The sequence below is a fragment of the Nicotiana tabacum genome, chromosome 4, assembly GCF_000715075.1.
Source record: "Nicotiana tabacum cultivar K326 chromosome 4, ASM71507v2, whole genome shotgun sequence".
Taxonomy (NCBI): domain Eukaryota; kingdom Viridiplantae; phylum Streptophyta; class Magnoliopsida; order Solanales; family Solanaceae; genus Nicotiana; species Nicotiana tabacum.
The window spans coordinates 49765622-49789270 of NC_134083.1; the positions used below are offsets into that span (position 1 = coordinate 49765622).

General features: G+C 35.9%; 3 protein-coding genes and 1 long non-coding RNA gene across 12 annotated transcripts; all 4 read right to left on the reverse strand.

The window, feature by feature from the left end:
- Positions 1 to 2578: 2578 nt before the first annotated feature.
- Positions 2579 to 4361, reverse strand: LOC107803247 (CASP-like protein 4D1). The gene is made up of 3 exons (XM_016626927.2): positions 4077 to 4361; positions 3581 to 3716; positions 2579 to 2944 (listed from the first exon to the last, which is right to left on the reverse strand). The coding sequence occupies exons 1-3, from the start codon at positions 4226 to 4228 to the stop codon at positions 2693 to 2695; spliced, it is 540 nt and encodes a 179-aa protein (XP_016482413.1). The 5' UTR covers positions 4229 to 4361; the 3' UTR covers positions 2579 to 2692.
- A 722-nt stretch (positions 4362 to 5083) lies between these two features.
- Positions 5084 to 13237, reverse strand: LOC107803246 (uncharacterized). 8 transcript variants are annotated; one of them, XR_001651989.2, is made up of 13 exons: positions 12875 to 13146; positions 12721 to 12805; positions 12532 to 12634; positions 12272 to 12421; positions 11455 to 11586; positions 10643 to 10769; positions 10523 to 10561; positions 10353 to 10427; positions 9466 to 9525; positions 8963 to 9027; positions 8059 to 8176; positions 7431 to 7521; positions 5508 to 5554 (listed from the first exon to the last, which is right to left on the reverse strand). XR_001651989.2 is itself a non-coding variant. In XM_016626924.2 (12 exons), exons 1-12 carry the CDS (start codon positions 13010 to 13012, stop codon positions 5513 to 5515), a joined length of 1104 nt encoding a protein of 367 aa, XP_016482410.2. In that variant the 5' UTR covers positions 13013 to 13237; the 3' UTR covers positions 5084 to 5512. The 8 variants fall into 8 exon arrangements, 5 of the variants coding, with proteins under 5 accessions (XP_016482410.2, XP_016482409.2, XP_075107934.1 ...); XM_016626924.2 differs by lacking the exon at positions 8059 to 8176 and having other exon boundaries at positions 5084 to 5554; positions 12532 to 12631; positions 12875 to 13237; XM_016626923.2 differs by lacking the exon at positions 8059 to 8176 and having other exon boundaries at positions 5084 to 5554.
- Positions 13238 to 14764: 1527 nt separating this feature from the next.
- On the reverse strand, positions 14765 to 20243 carry LOC107803245 (uncharacterized). 2 transcript variants are annotated; one of them, XM_075251836.1, is made up of 4 exons: positions 20102 to 20243; positions 16905 to 16975; positions 16309 to 16468; positions 14765 to 15164 (listed from the first exon to the last, which is right to left on the reverse strand). In XM_075251836.1, exons 1-4 carry the CDS (start codon positions 20226 to 20228, stop codon positions 15022 to 15024), a joined length of 501 nt encoding a protein of 166 aa, XP_075107937.1. In that variant the 5' UTR covers positions 20229 to 20243; the 3' UTR covers positions 14765 to 15021. The 2 variants fall into 2 exon arrangements, with proteins under 2 accessions (XP_075107937.1, XP_075107936.1); XM_075251835.1 differs by having other exon boundaries at positions 16309 to 16471.
- On the reverse strand, positions 17044 to 20095 carry LOC142180298 (uncharacterized). The gene is made up of 2 exons (XR_012708675.1): positions 19660 to 20095; positions 17044 to 17119 (listed from the first exon to the last, which is right to left on the reverse strand). It is a non-coding gene; the product is annotated as an uncharacterized LOC142180298 (long non-coding RNA).
- Positions 20244 to 23649: the final 3406 nt, after the last annotated feature.

Consider the following 23649-nt stretch of genomic DNA (forward strand, 5'->3'; position numbering starts at 1 on the left):
TTTAGTGATTGTATCAAATTATTTTGGCTAAATTCGAGTCAGACGGAGTTGGATAATCGTGGAAAAGGCCTTATAGTGGATTAAATTGGAGCAAGACGAGGTAAGTCTTTTGTCTAATCTTATGAGGAGAAAATTACCTCATAGGTGATTAAAATTAAATAATTATTGCTAATTGTGGGGACTACGTACGCACGAAGTGACGAGAGTCCGTGCGTAGTTACTATTAATGCTAAAGTCCGGGTAGTTTAGGACTCAAAGCATGCCTTACTTGTGTAAATTGTATTCTTTGATTTATTTATATTAATTGATATCTATATGAATATATTGTAAATTATTAGATAAAGATATTATATTGTGAATTGTTAGATAAAAATATTAAAGGATGGAAATCTCATATACTTGATTTTCTGTTTAAATTAATTCATTGTTAAAAGAAACTGTTCATTCTCCCGAATTTATATTATAATAAATATACTCTTCTTCCGGAGGTACATAAGAAAATGTCCTCCTTTCTTGTGGAGCGGGCCGAACGCCTCGGCAGGATAGATGCATCTATGGATTGTGCCGCACGTCCCTCGGCAGTGTGCACAATATTCTGGATCGGGCCGAACGACCTCGACAGAAATCGTGATTAATAATAATAATTACACGATACTTTAATAATTTATTTCAGCTTGTGAAGCTAATTAATAAATTAGAAAATCATTGGAATTTAATGAATTATTATTCTTGCCTGTTAAAGAAATAATTGTTACTCATGTAAATGAGATTTAATTGATAAATTGGAAATTATTTGAATTGAAGGAATTTAATTAATATATTAAGAATTGTTACATTTGAAAGAATTTGATTATTTCTGCTGATTAAATAAATTATTGTAAATTCTATAAATCATGCTGATTTAAATATCCTAGTTTTATTTTAGTTATTATTATTGACCCATAGTGAGTGTCAAAGTCGGCCATCTCGTCTCTATCACTTCGAGATTAGGCTTGATACTTACTGGGTACACGTTATTTAAGTACTCGTACTACACTTGCTGCACTTTTTGTGCAGGATCTGAGACAGGTACTAGCGGAGGACCTATCATCACATACTCACGTCATCCTGAGGTATAGTGATGAGCTACCGTTCTGCAGCTACCAGTGTCTCTTCTAATATTTACATTCTATCTATTTCATTTCAGACAGTATTTGGAATTTTGTATAATCTACTAGATGCTCATTCACTTGTAACACCAGGTCTTGGCACACACATTGGTAGAGTTTGTGTTTATATTTTTTTGGTTTTAAATTTTATCAATGTATGCTTAATTTATTAGTTGGCTTGCCTAGTTGTAGTGTTGGGCGTTATCACGACCTACATGTGAAATTGGGTCGTGACAATAAGCATAAGCATCTTTGCAAAGTGTAGACTTTGTTGACAATATTTTTTGGAACCCAAAAATATTACATTGTGTGGTGGACATCATTTACACAAGTTGTATCTCTTCTTTTACACCTAAGAGGCAAAGACTTTTTTGCCTATAAAAGGGAAGGTCATTAGTTCATTTTAGACACACTAACAAGACTTGAGTATTCATTTCTTGTTTCTTGCTTTCCTCCTTTATTAAGAGTGTTTTGTATGAGAGTTAGCGTTGGGAAGCACTTGTGTGAATCCTTTCTTTAGAATGTCTTGTGAGATCATTCTCTTAGGATATTGGGGATTAATTAGAGTGTTTACTCTAATTTTGTACTCTATTTTGTACTCTTATTGGTATAGTGAAATTGCTCCTCTCCGCTTGTGGACGTAGGTCACACTAACCGAACCACGTCAAATTAGTGTCTTCTTTATCTATTTTAATTGCCGTTATTATCAACTTAAATTGTCTTTGTTATTGTCATTATAACGTTATTTGATTAAATTTCGCACTATCCGAGTTCCGATCCTAACACAACCTCTTCCCTTTGACGGCATGATGCAATGCGAAAGGCAGCTGAATCAATGAATACAGAATTCCACCACCAGCCGCAGCTAATATATACCTGTTACATGAGATCAAATCATACGTATTAACATATTACTATTATTTTTCATTTACCACAACGAAAAAGGGAAAAAAGAAATTATTTAATGATTTATTTGTCCAAGTATCTGGAGACTGGAATCTAGCTACAAAACTTGTCTTTCTTATTTTATTTCATGAAAATATGGCACGTATCATGAGTTAGCTAAAATAAAACAAACAAACAAACAAACAAAACGGGTAATTTTAAATATCTCCTAATTAATTAAAAAGACACATTATTTTAGGTGCCGTCACGACGTCACGCGGAGGGAAAATTAGGTCGCGACAAATTTGTGGAGCATTAATTATTATTTAAGCATTTATCCGGTTCATATTCTTGAAGTCATCAGCTCTCTGTCTTTAATAAAAATTATTGTACTATATTTTAGGGTAACTTTTTGGAAGTACGTAGCGGTCTAATTTTGTTAACAATAATTATGGAGATAATTTTGTAATTGGAATTGGCCCGCGTACATGCATTTGCACCTGACAATACCAGCAATAATTTAACAAAATAAATAGTAGATTTTCATCATCTCGTAGTTCTTACAGAATCAAAGTAGAGAGTATAACACCTCAAAATGAAATGACTACAGAAAAAGATGGCAATTGAATTTTTATTTTTTATTTTCCATCTAGTCAGAGCTAGAAGCCTCTTCCATTGCGATTGGCAGAAGTAAAAATGGTGAGTATAGCCATGGTAGTAAAACCAATAAGGAGTATTCCACTGGCAATAATTCCTCTGTCCAGAAACTTTTGGCTCTTGTCCTGAAATTCCTCAAGTCCATCTACCCCTAAAAGTTCAAAGCTGTCAACTAATTGGTCTATGAAAATTTTCAGTTCAATACTGACACCAAATCCTACCCCAACTCCACTTGCCAAGAAGAACGCTATAACCTGCGAATTACGTTCGAAAATACATGTAAGTAAAATATGGAGAATGAATGCAATGGGAATGTGAGTATGATCTCTGATTTTTATGCAATTTGTAAAAACAGATTGCAAGTTCTGCTTTTGCCCTTTTGGCTTAAACCAACTCCACTGTGATGTTTACACGTTTTACAAAATAAGAGAGACTATTTGGTGAAATAGATTGGTCCAACTTTTGCTACTTTTTTTTAGGAATATTGATTCTTATTAGCCTATTTCTAAGCACTTAAAGTGACTCACTAATAGTATATTTTATAAGTGAACATAGATTTTTTACCCAGCAGTCAATCTATAGCTTTACAACCAACTATATTATTCGAAAGCTGGTTAGATCTATTCTCTTAGACTATAAGTCTATAACTTCTGTAAAGTCATGAAAGCATAGAAGAAATATGAATCTTTGTGTATAAAGTTAATGTGAAAGTCATTAAATAATTTTATACACTTTGGTGTTTACGTAAGTACAACACTAAGTAAAGTTTGTAATTAATAATTTTTAATATCTTACAAGTGCATTAAATAGCAGAGAGCCGTTTGTATACTACGATAGTAAACAGAAGCATATTATTATATATAGCTGCTTAAGAGTTCACAGAAGAAAACCTTATCTCCGTAAAACTCAAACATCGGCAGAAAGTCGCCCTTAATCAACCTCTTCTCTTTGACGGCATGATACAGTGCGAAAGGCAGCTGAATCAATGAATAGAGAACTCCTCCTGCAGCGGCTGCTAAGACATACCTGCAAATTGTAATCATGAGATTGAATCATAAATATTTGCTATTTTATAAATTTACCACAATAACAAAGAAGATAATTAAATTAATTTTTTTTACTCATTGCCAGGCACTTGTAACCTAGTCTACTTGTTATTCTTTTGGATTTTATTCAAAATATGGCAGATATTATTTAACCAGGAAAAACAAACGAACAAAGACAGGTAATTGTTACCAAAAGGAGTAATTAAGTCGTTGATATCCAAAATTTTAACTGAACATAATTCCTGGAATTAGATTTATCATACAAAACCCCCACCATCTAATAAAATACTTAAACATTTTTCCTTTGCCACTTGAATCTGGAAAGAAAGAAATTCATCACCTGAAGCCTTTGATGTCACTGAATTTGGTTTTGTCGCCATCTAATTTGAAGTTGTTTGTAACAATAAGCGCAAGGGCAGCTGTGCACGATGCGAGAGTAAGTATCCTCAGTACAGCAATTGAGTTGATAATTGTACGCTTAGAAGTTGCCATTCTTCACTTAGTTCAATTTCTTCTTTTCTTGACACACTTGAATATTTTCAATAGAACAGATACATCCTTTTATATACTAGTAACCAGCACTTAAACATCGCTGAATTGGTCGAAATGGCCACACCAAAAAGAAATTCTCTGAATAATGTTATTTTAGCTTGACGTGAATGTCAAAGCAGGAAACAAACAATCCTTTCCCAATTTAAACAAACGTTTGAACGAGCAAACACGTAATTTCTTCGAAGGGGAATAAAGAATCTATGATGATTTTGTTATTTACTTATAAGATTAATAGCGTTGAACAAGCAACGAATCTAAATACATACATAATGCTAAGTGTTAGTCAAGAAAGAAAACAAGATAATGAGACACCTTCTTGTCGTTTATAATCAGGCATTCCTTTTGTATTTGCTATACATACTTTCGGCTCAATTGAAATTTAAATATTCGGACGCCATTTGGTTTGGTAATCTTAACATTTTTGGACAAAGATGTAGAGGTTCCATTATCTAATGCCAAATGACCACTTTCTGTCCTGAATAGTAGACCGATTCTAAGGTAAATATTACAAAAGGCCATGGTTTGAATTCTTATGTTACATGAAAATCCGAACTGCAATACCAAAAGAGTATTATATATCCTTGTGGGGGCAGCCAAAAATGTCTTCCTGTAAGAACATTTATTGCTTAATCTTGGTCAATTAAAACATATTTCCACCTCAATATGTCTCTTGACTACATATATTAATGTGGTTCGAGTGTGAATAACTTTTTCCTGTATTTGATTGCGACAACGAAGAAATTCTTTAAACTCAGAATGTACCGCAAAGAAAATTAGGCGTATCAAAACAGCTGATATGAAAATGTGATAAAGCTCTCATATTTCAAACTACGTAGGCCAGAACAATCAAATAGCAAAATTTAGTAACATCAACCCTCACAAAACCCTGGCAATACACAACAGAATCTTACAGCAACCTGTTTCGGTGTCCTTTTTTCATATTTTTACCACTAACAACAGCATTTTCTTAAGTCAGTAATCTAAATATTTACGAAAATACAAGTTCAAGGAGGCTTTATGCCTATCTCAAACTAGTGAAGAGACTTATCTTCCACCCTAAACGTATGTACAATGAAGGACAAGCCCTTCTGAGCACTGCAGGGAACATTCTCATCAGTAGCTAATATGCACAAGTAGAGAACCACCTTCAAGCCAAATAGCCTATTAATATCCCAGTGTGCCATGTGCCGCAAGCTTTAGAGTTCAATCTCTAAGTAAACTTTTTTACTGAGCATCAGATATTTTGTATGTGCGGGTGATTCGGATCTGAAGTAAATGAAAAACGAGGATGCTTAAGAAGCTTACCTACTCATAGTTATGCAGGAAAAATAATACAGGACCATCGCAAATTTCATTCCCTATATCCTATACCGCAGCAGTAACCACCAAAAATATCTCTTCAGCTATTCAAGGCAGATAACATAAACTTACAGGGCAACTTGTATATAAGAACTTAAAAAGAAAAGAAACAATCAAACAAACAAAGGTGAAAGATCATGGGGTTTTGAACAGGGCAGTGGAACCTTTATGCTTGGGAGTCCATGAATCCCTTCGTTAAAAGTTTTTCTTTTTCTTTGAAATGTCCCAAGCCAGAAAGGCTATGAAACAATGATATCTATTGAAGATGAGAAAATTAACTTTAAGAGATTACTTACTATTCAAACTAGTTCACCCCATGTGACTTTAGCACACCCGAGAAGATGAAAGAGATGCTTTTTTTCTACCTTAAACAGACTTAATATTAAAACTAAAAAATGAAAAAATAAATAAACCTTAAAGTTTAATTTAACCAAAATACAGAGAACGGTAAAGTTCTTTAACTCCTCATTGAATTTATACAGCGTTAAGTTTTGTAAACTTGCTGATTTGATAGTAGTATATAGGGAAAAGGCCCAAAAATGACCTTGTGGTATTCGAAATGGATCAATTATAACCCCCGTTTAAATTTGAATCCAAAAATGACCCTGCCGTTATAAAATGGGTCTAATAATGCCCCTGTGTTATTCAAAATGGATCAATAATGCCCTGGAATTTTTTTTTTTTAAAATGCTTTTAAAAACTGAAAAATATATATTCTGTAAAAACTAGAAAAAGAAAGGAATTTGCAAAATATATATTTTTAAGTCTTTTCAGTTTTTTTAAAGTATTTGTTTGATAAAAACTGAATTTTTTTTTTTTTTTTAAAAAAACTGAAAATTTATTGAACTCTCCTAAAGCAGTGGACTACATATGCATTAGTTTTAAAAAAATAAAAATATTTTGCAAAATCTTTTTTTTTTCAATTTGACGGTTCAATATTTTTTCGGTTTATTTTTATAAAATAAAAAATCTACCATAATTATCGGTACAGTTATAGATTTATATAAAAACATACGGTTTTATTAAAAAAAACCTTAAAATCGGTTCGGCACGGTACGATTATGTCGGTTTAGTCGGTTTTTAAATATTCATTTACAGTTATATGTCGGGTTTTTTAAATAAATTTCCAGTTTTTTTTAAAAAAAAAAAATTCAATAAATTTCCAGTTTTTAAATTTTTTTTTTTTTTTCCAGTTTTTACAAAACAAATACTTAAAAAAAACTGAAAAGACTTAAAAATATATATTTTGCAAATTCCTTTCTTTTTCTAGTTTTTACAGAATATATATTTTTCAGTTTTTAAAAGCTTTTTTAAAAAAAAAAATTCAGGGCATTATTGATCCATTTTGAATAACACAAGGGCATTATTAGACCCATTTTATAACGGCAGGGTCATTTTTGGATTCAAATTTAAACGGGGGTTATAATTGATCCATTTCGAATACCACAAGGTCATTTTTGGGTCTTTTCCCTAGTATATATTACCATCTTATACTGAACTTAATTATTTAAAAATGCTTCCATCAATCAATTAAACACACCTCAATCTCAAACTAGTTGGAGGCTATATAAATCCTCTGTATCAATTCTGCTCTAGTTCCATACTAATTTAAGGTAAATTAGGGACTATAAAACTAGATGTAAATCTCACATTTATCTTTAAACAAACACACAAATCTCTAACTGGAATAATCAAAATAGTTCAATCTTACGACTTCTTCTCCCATTTTATAAGAGCTGGCTCCATCCCTGTAATTGAAGATTCAAGCATGATAACACATTACCTGGGCGAACGCATAAATTGCTCGGACAATTCTAGCATAATCAGTTCCAAGCATTTGAATGACAACATCTGCTAGAAGTGTTCCCCACAGACTGCATAAGATGCCAGATACAATGTGGTCACAGACTGTAAGAACAGTACGAGGAGAAGTATATGAAACCAGAAAAACTGAGAACTTAATTCACTGCTTCACCTTCACTGATAGAGACAGCAAATGGGCAACAAAGTCATGGAAAGAAATTAAATAAAAGAGTGAACCATATTAAAAAGGAGTTCCCTAACTGGCAAACCTAGAGAGAGAGTTCGTAAAAGAAACATCTTTTCCAAGTGAGAACGGTCATAAGGTCCAAATAGCAAAAAATATGCAGAGTTATCCTATAAGCTAAAGCCTTCAAGAGAGAATGGTCATAAGGTCCATAATTCATCATTCAATCATTTACTATATTTTTTTATTGCCATTCAATCATTTACTGTTGAACTAACGAGTATACTCTATTGCCTTTGAATACAAATACAGTTGAAGCATTTGCCACTTGCATCAACCAGTTCGACCCAAACGACTACGAAATCCAATATGACGGCAAGCCAGAGAGCAGGAAAATTTGATAACCACAAAATCCAACACAAACCTATGACTTCTCTCCATATATTTCGCCCCACAACTTCGTTAAGTACTTGGTTATAGAAAGCTTCAGTTTCGATTTTGCAATCTTGCCAAAGAATATAAGCATTCATTTATCCTTAATCCTGATACCAAACAAGCTCTTGTTAGTCTAAGCACTTGCAAAAAATGGAATAAGTTACAAAATACAACTCAAATTTCGGACCAGGTGAGCAAGCTTTATGAATCCTCATATTATTTCCACTCCATTTGGATTCGTTTCATTCCAGCGTGGAATAATTTGTCTATTAAGACAAATTAGGTGTTCTCTGTGGTGTCAAGTTTAGCTCAGATAAGTGAAAACGGCCCAGCCCATACATGTTTGGGCCACTTGTGTTGGACAAAAATTCATTGATAGGTCAATTTGGACACAACCCGAACTAACCCATCTAAAAGTATGGAGTCAATTTTGACTATTAAGGTAACCTAGTTTACCCATTAAAACTCTATAAAACTTATGGGTTAAGTCATAACCAATTCATAGACTCAACCCATTTTAACCCGTCCCAACTTGATTCAACCCATTTATTTGACACCCCTAAGGTTTTCTAAAAGAGTCACCTGGTCCAGCTAAACACGCAAAGCATAGTAGATTGACATGAATGGGAGCAAGATGTTTGCTATGGATCCTACAACTGAAGGAAGAGGATTGTTGTTCCAGTAGCTCTTTTTATTGAAGAAGAGATGAATGCTCTGATGATAGAGCAATGTCTACTAATGACGCTAATGCAGCAGCAACTTTAATTAAAAGGACGGCAAGGAGAAGAACTAAGTGATCTTTATTGCAGATATAAACAAGTGAAGCAAATTGTTCTTCTGAGAAAGTAAAAAAGTGAAAGACATGGCACTGTTTCCAGCACAAATGACATTACATTGGACCAAGAAATGTCATCATACTCCTTAGACCAAAGTAACGGGAGGCAGCACCTGCTAAGCCCTGTCAAAACCAATAACAATGAAATGTTAGCATGTACTTAGAACTCTATAGAAATTGTAGTTATTGAAGCAGAGCCTGAAAGAGAATTACTAACTTCATCATAAAAGGTTTCAGTTATTTATTATTGATACGGTCTTTCTAAGTCGACATTTTTCTTTTTCATTTATCTTGTGTTTTAGGTCATTTAACATAACAATTCAGCAGTTATGGCCTTTCAGGATGATTAACTTTCTTCAAATGCATAGAAAGTGTGGAGAATCTTAAGGAAAATAAGGAGTAAGAGGCTGCATCATTCATGAATAAGATAAACTGATGACACTCTTCCTATAGAGGTCTCTGCTGGACTTTATGCCAGTAAAACAACTATAGGCAGTAATCTTTTGTAGTGAAGCAGAATGGCAACCCTCAAACCAATGTGTATTCATAGGATTCTTAGACCTTTTTTGCAGCCAGCATGGCCAATCTGGACTCCAGGTTAAGAGCCGCCACTTCTCCACCCTAAAACCAACAAGAGCCATGTGAAGCGAGGAAAACCATGTGAGAGAACCACAAATCAACTGTTATAACTCATCTAGTAAGACACTGCAATGCAGGACAGAGTCTTTGGTATGCCAAAGAATCACTATTTCTGAAGAACCATCTCTTTTCGTATGTTTCCTTCCGTCCAAGAGATTTCATTACAACGCCGTTAGGTTGCTACATATGAAAAGGAACTTTCTGGAAAGTCAACTTTCTTGAACCTTAAACTTTTTCATGCATTTCATAGCCGGGAAATTTTGGGAAATATGGTTGCAAAGGATCCTCCAAATTAAGTCGTGCAAAATTTGCAGGACTCGTTTAGGAAATTGATTTATTCTTGATTTTAAATTTCCTTTTCTTTTCAAGCAAATGCATGCAACCAAATGATAGTCCATTTATTTTACTTTTACTTGCTACAACTTTCTCAAAAAGCACATTCCTAGCAACTTTCTTAACATTCAACAAAGCCTAACTTTTAGCAGATGTATCCAAAACAGCTCTTGAATTACCAACACAATGCCAAGACTACATAACTTTTGCAAGTGTTCACACTCGAATGAAATCCTTAAACAAGAAAAGTGGATTTAAAAGACGCTAGAACCCAGACCACATAACTTCCTCTAAAATAAATGGTTAATCAACCTTCCTTTTTATAATTATAAATGGTTAGCCAATTTTAAGACCATAATTCACGTGAAAGAAATAGAGATCCAGATGTCAGAGCACATTTCAGGAACAGTAAAGAGACTCATTTAAAGTGTCTAACATATGCTACAGTTTCCAACAAACTCAGGACCTTTAAGCACCTTTTTAAGGACTTCCCTACTTATCTGATAATTGGCAGCCTCCAATAGCATCTTTCCAGAAAATCTCCTGGCTAACTAGAAAAGCAGCAAACATGGTCTGTCGTTACAAACAGGATCAAAGCACAGGATAAGGAAAGCAAATTGCAGAAATCACAAGGTATCAATTTTACCCCGCTGTATATCCTCCCCAATGTTAGCACCCCGCCACCCTAGAACATAAAGGTCATGTTAATTAAAGTATGACCAAAAGGCTCAAAAGATTCACAAGTTTCCACAATATAAGAATAAACCTTTAATATTATTGAACGGGCTCCTTCCGCCCCAGCTTTTATTGCGGCAACAGCTTGTACCTTCCACTTACTAAGTCCAAACTCTAGACTACCATGCCCATCAGAATCATCCAAGCTCTCTTTTGAGCTGTGGAAGATATATATTCTTCTTGTAAGGTCCATATAAGAGTCAATATTTCCAAACAAACAAGAGTAATCAATATCTCTATGTGTGATTCAGTGAGACCTAGCAGAAGAAGAAAGGTAGAGAAAACCTCCTATACAGAAACTGGAGAATTAAGAGATATTAGGAAAATTATGTTGTCAATCAACCTGACAACCTTCAAGCGCGCCAAAATCCAATGGAACTGATCGGGAAGGAAAATAAATCGAGGGGGAGAAAAACAATAAAAAACTATCTATATGTCCCATTATATAGGACATTTTCTATTTTCTGACAACCTAAACTGTTCAAAAGTTACAACATTCTATTAGTAACATCATCTTTTTAAGATGAAATCAACTAGTAATATCATTCTATACAACTTTCACAAGTTTCACAAACTTAAACTCATTTTACTAATCAAATAGTGTAGTATTTCTCTATCAAACTAATTCTTCAATCACTATCTTAAAATTTTCTCTCTACCATTTGTATAATACAAGTGAAATAAATATTGTAAACTTCATATATCATATAAGACGGAGGGAGTATGTGAAATAACTAGCAAAAAAAATCTTAAAGCATGCAGAATAACAAAACAACAAAAATTAAGTCCCTCTCCTCAACCACACCATTTGTTCTCATAGAAATCAAAAGGAAAGGGACTTACCTTGAGTACTCCTGCAGCAGATAAAGAAATATCTCTGCTTCCAGGTCCTCTGTAGACAATTTGGCTGAACATCTTATACTTAATTTTTCCCTGACACCAAGCAATACCTCTCTATATGATGGTCTCCTACCCCTAGATTGAATTTCAAACAACATCAATCACTGCCACGTTAAAACAAAAAAAAAAAGAACTAAAATAAAAGAATCACGTAGAAGGTCAGGAAATGCCAAAACATTGTGTATATCAAACTAGAGCTGAATCGGGTGACGATCACCAGTTATATCAGTTTCATTTTAAAAAGTCTAATTTCATCAAACTAGAGATGATCGGGTGACAACTGTCAGCTATTTTGGTTTCATTATCACAAGTCCAACTTTACAAGCAACCAATAAACATCACTACCATTTGAACTCCACATACTCAACCACTGAATCTTTTAATGATGAGCTAGCTATCAAAAGCTTGAGTTGTGATAATTCATACTTCCCGGAGGCATCCATGTAATTTGCATGTAGAACATAAATGTTGATGACAGCGAATCAAGTTTGAATAATGAAGATAACACGCATCTGAGTTTTTAGAACAGAACTCAATTATCTATCCACTCGTCATAACAACAAAGAACCCTCCGCCAAGCCCCTGAGAGAGATTAATGCATGATTTCCCCCAATTTTACAACCAAATATTATAGTGATTTATATTTGAGTTAAGCATATTTTTACATTGGTTCAAACTCCTTTCAGTAATTGGACCGAAGAAAATTTTAAAGTTCTGAGTAAAACACAACTATTCTAAACAAGTACTATATTAGAGAAACCTCAATGTGGAGCGAGCATCAGCTGCAAGGTATAAAAATCTTGATTCAAGCATGGACAAAAACTCTTCCCTCTCTTCCAGGTCTTCTCCAATCATAATGTAATCAATTTCATCTCTCTTTGTTACTGACTTCAACAATGGGCTGAAGTAACTGAAACATAACCACACAAGAAGGCAAATTGGTTTAGAAATGTCAAAGCACCTTATTTTTTAATAAAACGCTAAAAGTTTAGGACGATACTGTTACATGTATATTACTACCTAGGACCAAATAATATTCTTTGAAGTTCATAGAGTTCAGAATCAGTCGCGAGTTCAAGCACGGACCGAAGATCCGGATCAACTTCACTGCTGCCGCTCCCTACTATAGTGCATTTCACAATTCATAAGAAATTCACAGTAAAATTACCAGTAATAAAGAGAAAGTTGTAATGTGCTTTAAAGATATACCTTGATGTTGACTTGAAAGTAAGGCACGGGGAGGATTTAAGAGGAGCCTTGAGCCGGAGCTTCGACGGAAATATAATTTGATAATCTAAGAAAAAATAACAGAGTTCACAAAGAGTAATTCAACTAAATGGAGAATAAGGAATGTAAAGCTTACTTTGTGCCGAGAGGAAGTGATGAGCGGCCAAGTGATAGGGAGGAGAAAGGGAGTTTGATGTAAATGGCCAAAAAGAAGTGGCTGCCGGTGGAATTGGTGGTTCAACGGAACGGAGTAGAAAGCTCCGGCGGTACCCATTGTTGCGGACACAGTCTGCTCTGCTCACAACCTCAGTCCAGTAACTCCAGTCCACGCAAGCATATGGCCAAAATGGGGATTCCCTTCAATTGACGGAAATACCCCTTATAGTTTTCCAAATTCAAGAGAAAATTCACAGGGAATGACAAAAAAGATCTCTTTTATCTTTGGGAGTATGCACCTACTCGTGTTTGTAAGCATTGGATCTGCGGCATTTTGCGACTTAATGTTCAATTTGACCAACTTATGGAATAGTATTTTATCTCAATTTATTCAAAATACATAGTAAGATCTTGTCAAAGTGTAGAAATACTATCAAACTAAATTTTAGTTCCAAGGGTGAGATACCTTTATATGTAACTTAATAATATTCACAATTTTCACTCTCAAAGTATTAAGCTCCCGTTTGGCATAAAATTTGGGAAATTTTTTACAAATTTTGTTTTCAATATTTGTTTGTTTACAGATTTTAACTATTTTTTAGCAAATTTTAAAAACAAAATCTTCAAATCCCAAAAATATCTTTTCAAATAAAATGTATGTTCAAACAAAATTTCAACTGTCAAAAATTATTTTTTATATCATGTTTAAAAACTCATATTTTCAAGTTTCAACCAAAGCCTGCTAAAACAATCAAACACTACCACAATTCAAGAATTAAAAAAAGCATGTTTTGTAGTCCAGGAATTGTAGTTCAAGTAGAAAACTAACCTAAATAAAGGTGGTAAATAGATTTCTATTATAGTATAGCTAGGTAAAAATCCCAAACTAAAAACCAACAATGTAAGACTCCAATATGCACTGAATCAACAAATGCCATTTTCGTCTTCTTTTTCACCATTGAACTGTTAGCATAATTTATCCACTTCATAATGGAAGGAGGCTAGAATTTTTTTTTTTTACATTTCCTTAGTAACTTAGGTGTCATTGTAAAAAATACTAGCATAATAACTGGTAATATCGGATTTTGGTCTTAAAAAGGTCCATCTTTAGTCGTAAAAGTTAGAAATTAGTAACTTCTGCCCTTTTTTTGGCCAAAGGTATACTTCAAAAGTGTATAAAATAAATAAGAATCGATAAAAGCAGTAGAAAGAATTGGACAAAAGGTAGAGTGTAGAGATCACCACTTCATTTTAACACTACCAAAGGAATGACAGTGTGCGAGTCATGGTAAACAAAACAAAAGAATGAAAAAGTGAGAATATTCCAGGTAAAGTCTAGGCTTTCAATGTTCTTTGAACGCAAATAGCATGTGATCCCTCGCTTTCGAAATATGAAGCTTAACTTACAACAAGATCAGAGCAAAAGAACAGTAATCTAATTCAGAACTTAGAACCATAGCCATCCACAGGAGTAGGTTTTGGTTCATTATATATATTAGAGTCAAAAACCACATCTTCAAACTTCAAACACACTGCGATCATAAAATGTCAGCTTTTGATCCAAGTTACGTAGATCTGGGATTTTCGTCATTCATTTGGTTTAATATAAAACAAGCACACCTTGACCAAGTTCCAAACCAAAAGAAAAAACCAACATCTGATGACGACGAACTAGTTTGTGAAAGATCAAACAAAGAAGTGATTATGCCAAGTAACTTGCTGGTTTAGAATGAATACTATATCCAAGCCATCAACTATTTCCTTAAATAGGTAATCCTGAAAGCTTAGGCCAAAGAATAAATCATTCACACAAATAGGTATTTCTGCTTTGTAGAATATGACATAGAATTGGCTGTCAGAAGGAGATAACTTACACAGATTAGGCAGCACTTCACGAGTGCTTGTAGCATTTTAACATAACAAAAATTGATATAACAGTTAGTAGCGAACAAGATAGGCCCTCTGTGAGAAAATACTTTAGCATTTAAATGCTGGTTTTTCTCCCTGGCTAACACGGGCAGCCGTATCTGTGATGCTTGTGGAAAGGGAATCCTTAAAAAGTTACACACGAATTAAATAGGACATCATTCTTCAGTTTTACAGACTGATTTCGGAAGAAAAGTAACATCATCCCTTCTTGTCGTAGGCAGCTATGTTTTGTGGTTCACATTCAGGACTAAATAGACGAACTAGCAAAGCTGTGCTTGAGCTCATAGAAATAGCTCCACAAGTTGCCCATCTAAGACTTCTAGGAACTGTGATTCTAGGACCTGGATTACCAAATGCATTATCAGAAAAGAAACGGCATGCATAATCAAGATAAAATTTGAGTGACAATTAAATAAAGAAGCATGCCCTTCGGAGCTCAGTACTATTCAATATAGTCAAGGGAGATAGGATTGAGAGGTGAAAGCACAAAGAATTGTAGAATGCAGGATGTTGATGCAACAATCCTTTCATCTATCAAATCCAAAAGCCATTCCAGCAGTCAATTGACTACTTTGGTGATGCACAGAGATCAAAACTGAGAACATAAAATACATGCAGCACATGAAATCCCAAGTCCATAGGATCCTGCTGATCTTTGTCTCTTGCTTGCTGCATTTTAGAGCTTTTCTAGAATCAAAAGATCCAAATAATCAGAGCTCGCTAAGAACTGAACAGTCCCTGCTTATACGAAGAGCTCACCAAGTCAACTGTCCCCTTCTCTCTCTCCTTCCAGCCTGTCTATTCCGGTTTGTCCTCTTCTTTAACCTTGGGAAGTATTTCTTACATTATATTTTCATGCCTGGGCAGCAGACAAGCTCCCACAATTCTGCTTCCTAGTCTCCCTATCTTTCCCACTCACTTGCCTCAACAAAAGCATATTGCGCCAGTCTATTGAATACAAAAGGATTCATTAGGCCCATCATTACCCCAACAAATAGATGAAGATTACTACGCAGCGCAGGAGCCAGGAAGAAGGATACAGGGTAGAAACTCTTAGAGGAAGATATATAGCCTAGGAGCAGCAACTCTAAGCTTGAGAAAACTTTGCAAGTTAAACTAATGAAAAAGAAACTCTCAACAACCCACTTGCGGAGCAACAAGCTCACGCAGCACTTCATCTTCAAAACTCAAATCTTACCTTTAAGTTCTCTTTCTCAAACCAAGACACCTACACTTGACAATAAGCCTTTTTTAACACTTGATAAAGCAACCGTACTACTCAATATTTCGAGATCTATCAAACAAACACATCTTTTCATCGTTTTAAATTTAGAGATCAAAACTTCATTTAGTGCATTCCTACTCTCGTTTCATTCTTATATACTCGAGAGCACTTGAATTTTAAAAAAAAGCTCCAAAAAGTGAAAGAATGAGTATAAGCCATCAGGAGAGTAAAAACAGTCAAAGGAGAAATATATAGCAAACCATAGTGCAATCGGCAAAGAACCCAAAATCCTAATGCTCCTCCAACGGAAAAAATGCCAGCTGTTTGTCTCATAAGCCTTGAGCAGGGTTTTGCATCTGATCTCATTAACTCTCCATCTGAATACCCGAGCATACGCCTCAAAGCCATTATCCAGAAGCCCTGCTAAAATACATAGGGTGTAAAGAATCTCATCAATATGATAAAGTGTGAATCTTTAAACGGAACGTAAGCCAATTACGTAATGAAGTTCTTATGAAACAAATTTCTATTTAGGAATCTAGCTTGTTTTACGTATGGCTAACAAACTCCGCAAAGAAACCAAAAGTGTTTCTTGAAAGAACAACCATGACTCAACAAATGAAATTTCCCATATAGTAAAGCTTAAATTTAGTAAAAGCTTATACTAATTAATCTAGTCACTTGAGCAGCTTAGGTGAGGCATTTTCACAAGCAAATTGATGGCAGTATATAAAACTTACTCAAAATCGCCAATCCTAAATTCAATCCGAAACAGGCGTGAACGCTGTTCCAGCCACTGAAGGAGACTATAATGCTACTGAAAAAATCAATTATCGTTCTCGAGTACACCACTTACGTCGGGGGAAGCAGGTATTCCTTCCAAACCTTTTCTTGTCGCAAAGACTGCAGTGTTCTTTCTGTAGAAGACTACCAAATGTTAAGTAGGGGAGAGAAGGGTCAATTCAAAAAAACCCTTTCTGGTTTCTTATAATTACAGAAATACTCATCTCATTGCATCAAGTCTTTTTCTTTTAAGTACGAGAACATGTACTCCATCCAATTTTGGCGTAGCTGAAAGATAAGCAGACCAAGTAATAGGGATTTGTCATAGCACACACCAAGTTTTTACCCTTTAAGTACAGATAATCAGCTAGAGCTTGAATTCTAGATTGAGTTAATCTAAATGTGTCTCAATAAAAAATCACTCGTCAAAGCTGTAATCTGAGTAGTAAAAGTAACACTGAATAATCAATTGCACAAGTATCTTGTCTAGCTGCAGTTCGAACATACGTTTAACTTTGCATCATACCTGAGATGTACAATGAATGAAGCTAGGTTGCATTTGTAAAGAGAAAAATCCTCTCCAAGTTCTACTGGAGTTGGCATATATCACATATAAAATATAAAATCCTCTCTATGTTAACCACAAACACAATGAAAAGTACTTTTTGCAGGTTCAGTCGTTGGGCTAGAATTCATTCTCAACATATAGTTTTCCTTCTTTCCCTTTTTGATTCCCCAAGTTCTTCAACGATATACAAAGTAGCAGCTCAAAAATAAAGGTGTAGAGCAAAGAGATCAAAGTAGGAATCCCGAGCAGCAATAATCCTAGAAGAAATAATGAAAGCAGAAAAACCAAAGAGTCCGCAAAGAAGATAAAGAAAGAAGAAAACAAATAATGAGCTGCATAAACTAAACAATCATTCTAATCTTTAATATACAAATTAATAAAAATCCAGAAACTAAGCAACAATGGTATAGAGAATTGGGACTTATCATACATAGGGTCACATCAATGAGGGGCTGAGCAAACAACTCAACTGCTTTAACCTAGCAATGATCGTTTAAAAAAAATTGCCTCCTGTCTCTTGAAGCCCATTTATCTTCATCACATACAGGTCTACCTTCTTTTTTTTTGATGAAGTAATTGGTTTCATTAACGGAATCAAGAAGATGCATAAATTACAAAAGAACATAGCAATTGTTAGCTCCTTACAAATGTTTATACTAGTACTAGGGAGCTAACAAAATTCAAAAAACTATAAGTGGAGTCAATAGGGGAAAGATAAGCCCAGTTATACAAATACATGAAGCATCTGGCCTTGAGTTTGTGAGGAGAAGTTGATACTCCATCGAAACACCTGTTGTTTCTTTCATTCCAAATGCTCCAAACACATACAGGTCAACTTTTCACAGGGGAATTTCGCCAAATAGGTCTTGAAGGGAACAGAGGTAAAAACCTGATCCTAGTACAGGACAACACCAATCCACAACATTTTTTATCCACACAACTCAATTATATTAAGACCTATGCAAATCAGAACATATCAGATTGAATCTGAAACTGGATAACCAATGAGAAAAAATATATATAATAAATTTGTAACAAGAGACAGTTGGAACATGAGGAAACAATAGGGAAAATGGGACAGTTAATACTAATCAACAGTTACATACCGTAACATGAAAGAGGTAATTAGAATCGATTTTTAGAATTCTCTCAGATAAATTCACCAGAAATAATCTTGAGTAGCTAATGTGCAAAATTATGCAGCACACAAATAAAGAAGAAAAAAGTAATAGAAGCAAACTGGAAAGATAAACACAACGAAGCTAAAAACTGAAACCTGAAAAACCAGTAAATATATTTTTATCGGTATCTGCAATTCGAGCAATCTATAGAAGTTTAACATCAAATCTGCAGTAACAACGACTTCTACATGTAAAATATTATATAAGCAGACAGAGAGATTTACAATTCAAAGTATGTACTTACTTGTTATTCTAGGTAAACAAGATGACAATCAAAACAAAGAATTCAGTAGTGATAGCAGCACTTAGCCATGATTTACAAACAACACCAAATGCAATGAAATCATCGAACACTGTAACACGCTTCACTATTGTAACAAGTATATCGAATGAAAGTTCTGACCAATTCACCATTATTTCCTAGCTAGGTACGGGAAAAGGGCAAAGAGAATAATGAATTTGCTTTTGAGAACATTCGTATAGGCCCTATCCAGCTTGGACAAGAATTTGTAATCCAAAATAAAAGGTTTTCTCCATCTGTCAGACCAGTTCTAGTTACTTTTGGATTAGTTCTACTTTAACAGAACGGGAAGGTGTGGAGAACTTCGATTAATGGATGGTCTCGGAAATATCAGAATATCGCTACTAAATCAATAAAGAGCTTAAATAATGCCAAATCATGATCGAATACTGATAAAAATTCAGTACTGACTTGATAGTGTACCTCAAATTCGGTCTGAATGGTGCAGTTTTTAGGAAAATCATATTAGGTGATTTCACGGCTGTGCCTAAAATCTAACTTATTGTTTTACCCTAGAAATAATTGAATTGAACGTCCAAAAGCTCCCTTTTTCTCACACCTCCTATGTTCCTTTTTCCAACCAGAAAAAAGAGAAGGAATCAAGACAGCTTGGTTTTTCCTTTTCTATGTGATCACCCCCATATACACTGATGCGGGAAAAACAAACTGAATAGAACAACACTCCCATAAAAACAACAAATTACAGAAATCATAAAAGAGGTATTCAGAGGACAATAAGGAAAACAAAATCAAACCAAAGCAGGACCCAAATAATTACCAAATAAGTATAAAGAGCTCCGATTAACAGGTGATGTCGGAAGTAGCAGCAAAATCGGTAAACTTGAGGTCAAAAGAGGAGAAAGAAAGGGAGTTCTGATATCGCACCACCCGTCAAGTTGCTCCACGTGTGTTAGTTTTCAGTAAAAAATTTAAGAAGACCAAAATAGCCCTTGGTAAGCAGCGAAAACCTAGCAGAACCCCCAATTTTCTTATTAAAACAACGAAGAAGAAGAACCCCCATAAGAATAAACAACGAAGAAGGAGAAGCCAAAGGAACCCCCAAAAAACCTAGTAGAACCCCCTTAAGCATATAAGACTCTAGAAATTGCAGTAATTGTAAAAGAAGTAACTATACAGACAGCCGCAAAAACGGAGTCAACCCAACGAAGGACCCCAACAATTGCCAAATTGAACTGTGAATAACAAATTTTAGCACTCACCTGACAAGAGAAGCAACTGAGAAAATCGAGTAGATCGGAAAATGAAGGCAACACAGAAAAATGGAGACCACAGCGGAGAGGAGGAGAGCAGATGATTAGGACTTCGTATACGCGCACAGTTGTCCATATGAATTCACAAGTGTTAGGCTTTTGTACAAGCTGGGGTGCGAATGGAATTTCAGGAATAGGGTCTGCAAAAGAACAATAGGTACTGCATATAGTATGACATACTAATGCGTAGCTAATTTAAGAAGTAAACATGAAATGACCAAAATACCCTTTGGTAGGCAAGCTGACATCACGACCCTCAGCTGCTTCCCAAGCGGCTTCTATATAGTTAGTAAAAAAAAGTAATAATTTGATTTTAATTCATTAAACTGATTAATCCAAAGAAAGATTCATTAAAAAAGCAAAGAGCCTCGTTGCATTACGTTACAGCGAACATGCTAATAGTTTTACATCTTATAAGAAATTATTTACCGAAAAACGGATAGAATTGAATTTATACGTAGTTCTAAGGATATGTGGTATAACTTAACACGAATCGTAAGGATAAATAGAAAGTATCAAATACGGATGGTAAAGAATGAAAAATACACAAGGTTGGAAAGAAATAATTTAAGGACTAAACAAGATGAATCAATCTATGAAACCAAAAAGAATAACCCTTAAATATAGGAGTGTATGGTATTTGAGTTACAATGTAAGTGAAAAAACTTGGTCCTTACAGAAATAATAATTATCCCCTTTATAGTAGAGGGATCTTACTTTAGATATAATTAAAAATATATAGTGGGAGACCCATGATAAATTAGTTTTTCCATAATTCCTGCCAGGATTCTCTCCTCTAGTGGGATTGCAACGGCTCTTGTCTATGAGCTCGATATTGACTCGAGCTTTCGGTCTTGACTCGAGCTTTCGGTCTTGACTCGAGCTCGATTCTGACTCGGATCCTTGTATTGATTCGGGGTCAGTGTTAGTCGGTCTCTGCCTCATAAGCTCGATAACTTTACTTTGCATTATAGTTCGACTTGGATTCGAGCTCGATAATGACATCGAGCTCGACATTGATCGGTCCCTCGGGCTCGAAACTTGGTGACCTGACTTCGGACCTCAACCTGATACTATGAAGACGCTTCTCCGATCCAATGTATTACCATTTAAACCAGTTCATACGAAGGACTAACCGATTTTTACCGTATACAGATAGTCCCCTCGTTTTTGAGGAAGGATATAGCGAGAAACGACATGATTTCACAACGGCTCGATCAGATGTAAGCTGACGTTCACATTGGGCTCGATCATGACGCACGTGATAGTTTTCTCGTCGGTTTAGTTTTTCAAGGCATTTAATGTGTGTTAGACGGTGGTCGGCCATTATCGAAATTGAACCGCCATTGCTATACCTATAAATAACCCCATTTTCACTTTTAATCACTTTTACATCTTCAAACTCTAAATTTTCTAACTTATTTCGCACACTTTCTGAATTCACTCGCAAATTTGTGATTCTTCTCTGCAAAAACCCTTCTTCAAAAACACCAAATCTTTGTTACCTCATTCTATTCTCGATCTTTAAATCAAAAAAAATGGCGAAAACATCAAAAACCATTCCTCAGAAAGAAAAAGCTTCTTCTTCACAACCAACCGCCGACAAAACACCGATGGAGCCACGGCCTGAGGAATGCGTTCCTGGGGCGTGTGTTCTTACGTCTGATTTTAAGGTCGACAAAGGCTCGTCGGTTCCCGACCGATATGAGCCTGTATCGAGGTATATGTGTTCGATAACCCCTCGAACAGCTAAAGAAAGAGTGCAATTGGGAGAACAAAGAAATAGTAATCCCGTCTTCGAAAGAAGATATCACCACTTACGTGAAAGGGTTTTTAAGTGTGTATACTTACCCTTTCACGTTAGGTCCCCTGGACCTGTTATTATTGACTTTTGCCGTCAATACCAAATAACCCTAGACCAGATCCATCCTTCTTTTTGGTGGATGGCTATTTTGATCCGTAACTTTGTGAACAAGGGGATGCCTTTCACCCTCGACCATCTCATCCGATTGTACTGTCCTCGCCTCTTTCGAGGCGGGTTAATAAGACTTCAGCGTCGGGATACCAAGGTTCTGTTCTCAAGTATAGACGAGGACAGGGATCGAGGCTGGATGGGCAGGTTCGTTCGAGTAAAGACTTCGGAACTGATTCCGACTGAAAAGATGCAATTTCCCAAGTAGTGGAACATGAAGCGTAAGTGCAATTCTGTTGTTATCTCCTACTATTTTCCCCCTTCATTCCTTTTCTCACCGATATCCCCCTTTTCGTGATGCAGTGGTTCCTTGGATGCCCGGTGCAGTCCCCGATATCAAGAACTGTGTACGGGATCTAGCTTCGACCTTCACATACGCCGAGCGCTTGTGGCGTGATTTGTCAAAGGGCCGATGGGAGGCCAAAAATCACGGTGAGCTTCTTTCTCGTATCTTTGGTAGTTTGAACGAGATGCTTTCCATATATTCAAATCAATTTTCCTGTATGGAGGTGTGGGCAAAGATGCGGTTTTGAGGCCCTCATCCATCGAGGAAGAGGCTTCGGCCTCTGATCCAAAGTCGGTGAAAGATAATAAGAGGAAAAGGGCCTCTACCTCCGAAGATCCAAAACCGAAGATAAGGATGGCTTGAAAGCCGAGGAAGAATACCATTCCTTTGACCGTAGAATCAGTTATGCGTCTAAGGGATGAAGACGAAGAAGAAGAAGAAGAAAATGATGGGTCCGTGCTGGTGACCCGAATGAAGAAATTCACCGATGCCCCAAAGGCAGCTAAACCAATGGTGATTTATAAAGCTTCGCCTCAGATTGAGGAGATGTCAGGGGAAGGTTCGGGCAGAGTCCCCAAATCATTGGAGATCGAGTATGCTTCCTACCGAAGTCAACAAATGGTGGGTATATCCGAAGGGGCTGGTCCCGAAGCTCTCCGATCTGAGGAGACTCACCCACTCTCCCTGCCTTTTCCGAAGAGGCGATTCGGGAAGCCCAGGCTTTGGGGGCCCTCGAGATGAGTCGGTCTCATGAAGGGGAGGACCTCTTCAGTGATTTGTTTACTGGGGTCGAGGACATTGCTGGCCCTAGTGATGTGTCGGGCCTTTTTTGCGAAGTGCAGCAAGCTCTGAATCGGGTAAGCTTTAACTCTCTTCGTTGATATTATTTTTTATGTTCTCTATTCTTTTCTAACTTCTTTTCTTCTTTCTTCGCAGGACGTGGAGGTTCATCGAGAAACATGTTCTCGGTCTTGAGCTTAATTACATCGATTCGAGGCCGGCCTCCGACGAGCTACAGAGGAGAAGAACGCCCTCAGACTCCTTTCCGGTCAAAGAGAAGAAGAAATCAAAGGCCTTCGAGCTGAGTTGGCCAAGGCTCATCAAGACCAGACCGACCTGACCGAGCAGGTAATGATAATATTAAGAACTCATAGGCTTGATTCAGGATCGGAGGCTAATATTTCGATCTCACAGCTGCAGCAAAAACTCGAGACGATCGGGCAGCTTCGTGAAGAAGCT

Bases quoted from the DNA above. Each gene is read 5' to 3' on its own strand.
- LOC107803246 (XM_016626923.2), bottom strand. From the start codon at position 13,012: ATGGGTACCGCCGGAGCTTTCTACTCCGTTCCGTTGAACCACCAATTC. The intron at 11,587-12,271 runs GTTTCTCTAATA...AATTCAATCTAG, and splicing joins GATGCTCGCTCCACATTGAG to GGGTAGGAGACCATCATATA. The intron at 9,526-10,352 runs GTGCTTAAAGGT...TGTTGGTTTTAG, and splicing joins GTAGGGAAGTCCTTAAAAAG to GGTGGAGAAGTGGCGGCTCT.
- LOC107803245 (XM_075251835.1), bottom strand. From the start codon at position 20,228: ATGGACAACTGTGCGCGTATACGAAGTCCTAATCATCTGCTCTCCTCC. The intron at 16,472-16,904 runs GTAAGTGGTGTA...TATGTATTTTAG, and splicing joins GAATACCTGCTTCCCCCGAC to CAGGGCTTCTGGATAATGGC. The intron at 15,165-16,308 runs GTTTGCTATATA...TTGGTAATCCAG, and splicing joins TCTTTGCCGATTGCACTATG to GTCCTAGAATCACAGTTCCT.
- LOC107803247 (XM_016626927.2), bottom strand. From the start codon at position 4,228: ATGGCAACTTCTAAGCGTACAATTATCAACTCAATTGCTGTACTGAGG. The intron at 3,717-4,076 runs GTGATGAATTTC...TACAATTTGCAG, and splicing joins AGTGACATCAAAGGCTTCAG to GTATGTCTTAGCAGCCGCTG. The intron at 2,945-3,580 runs GTTTTCTTCTGT...CGTAATTCGCAG, and splicing joins TTGAGTTTTACGGAGATAAG to GTTATAGCGTTCTTCTTGGC.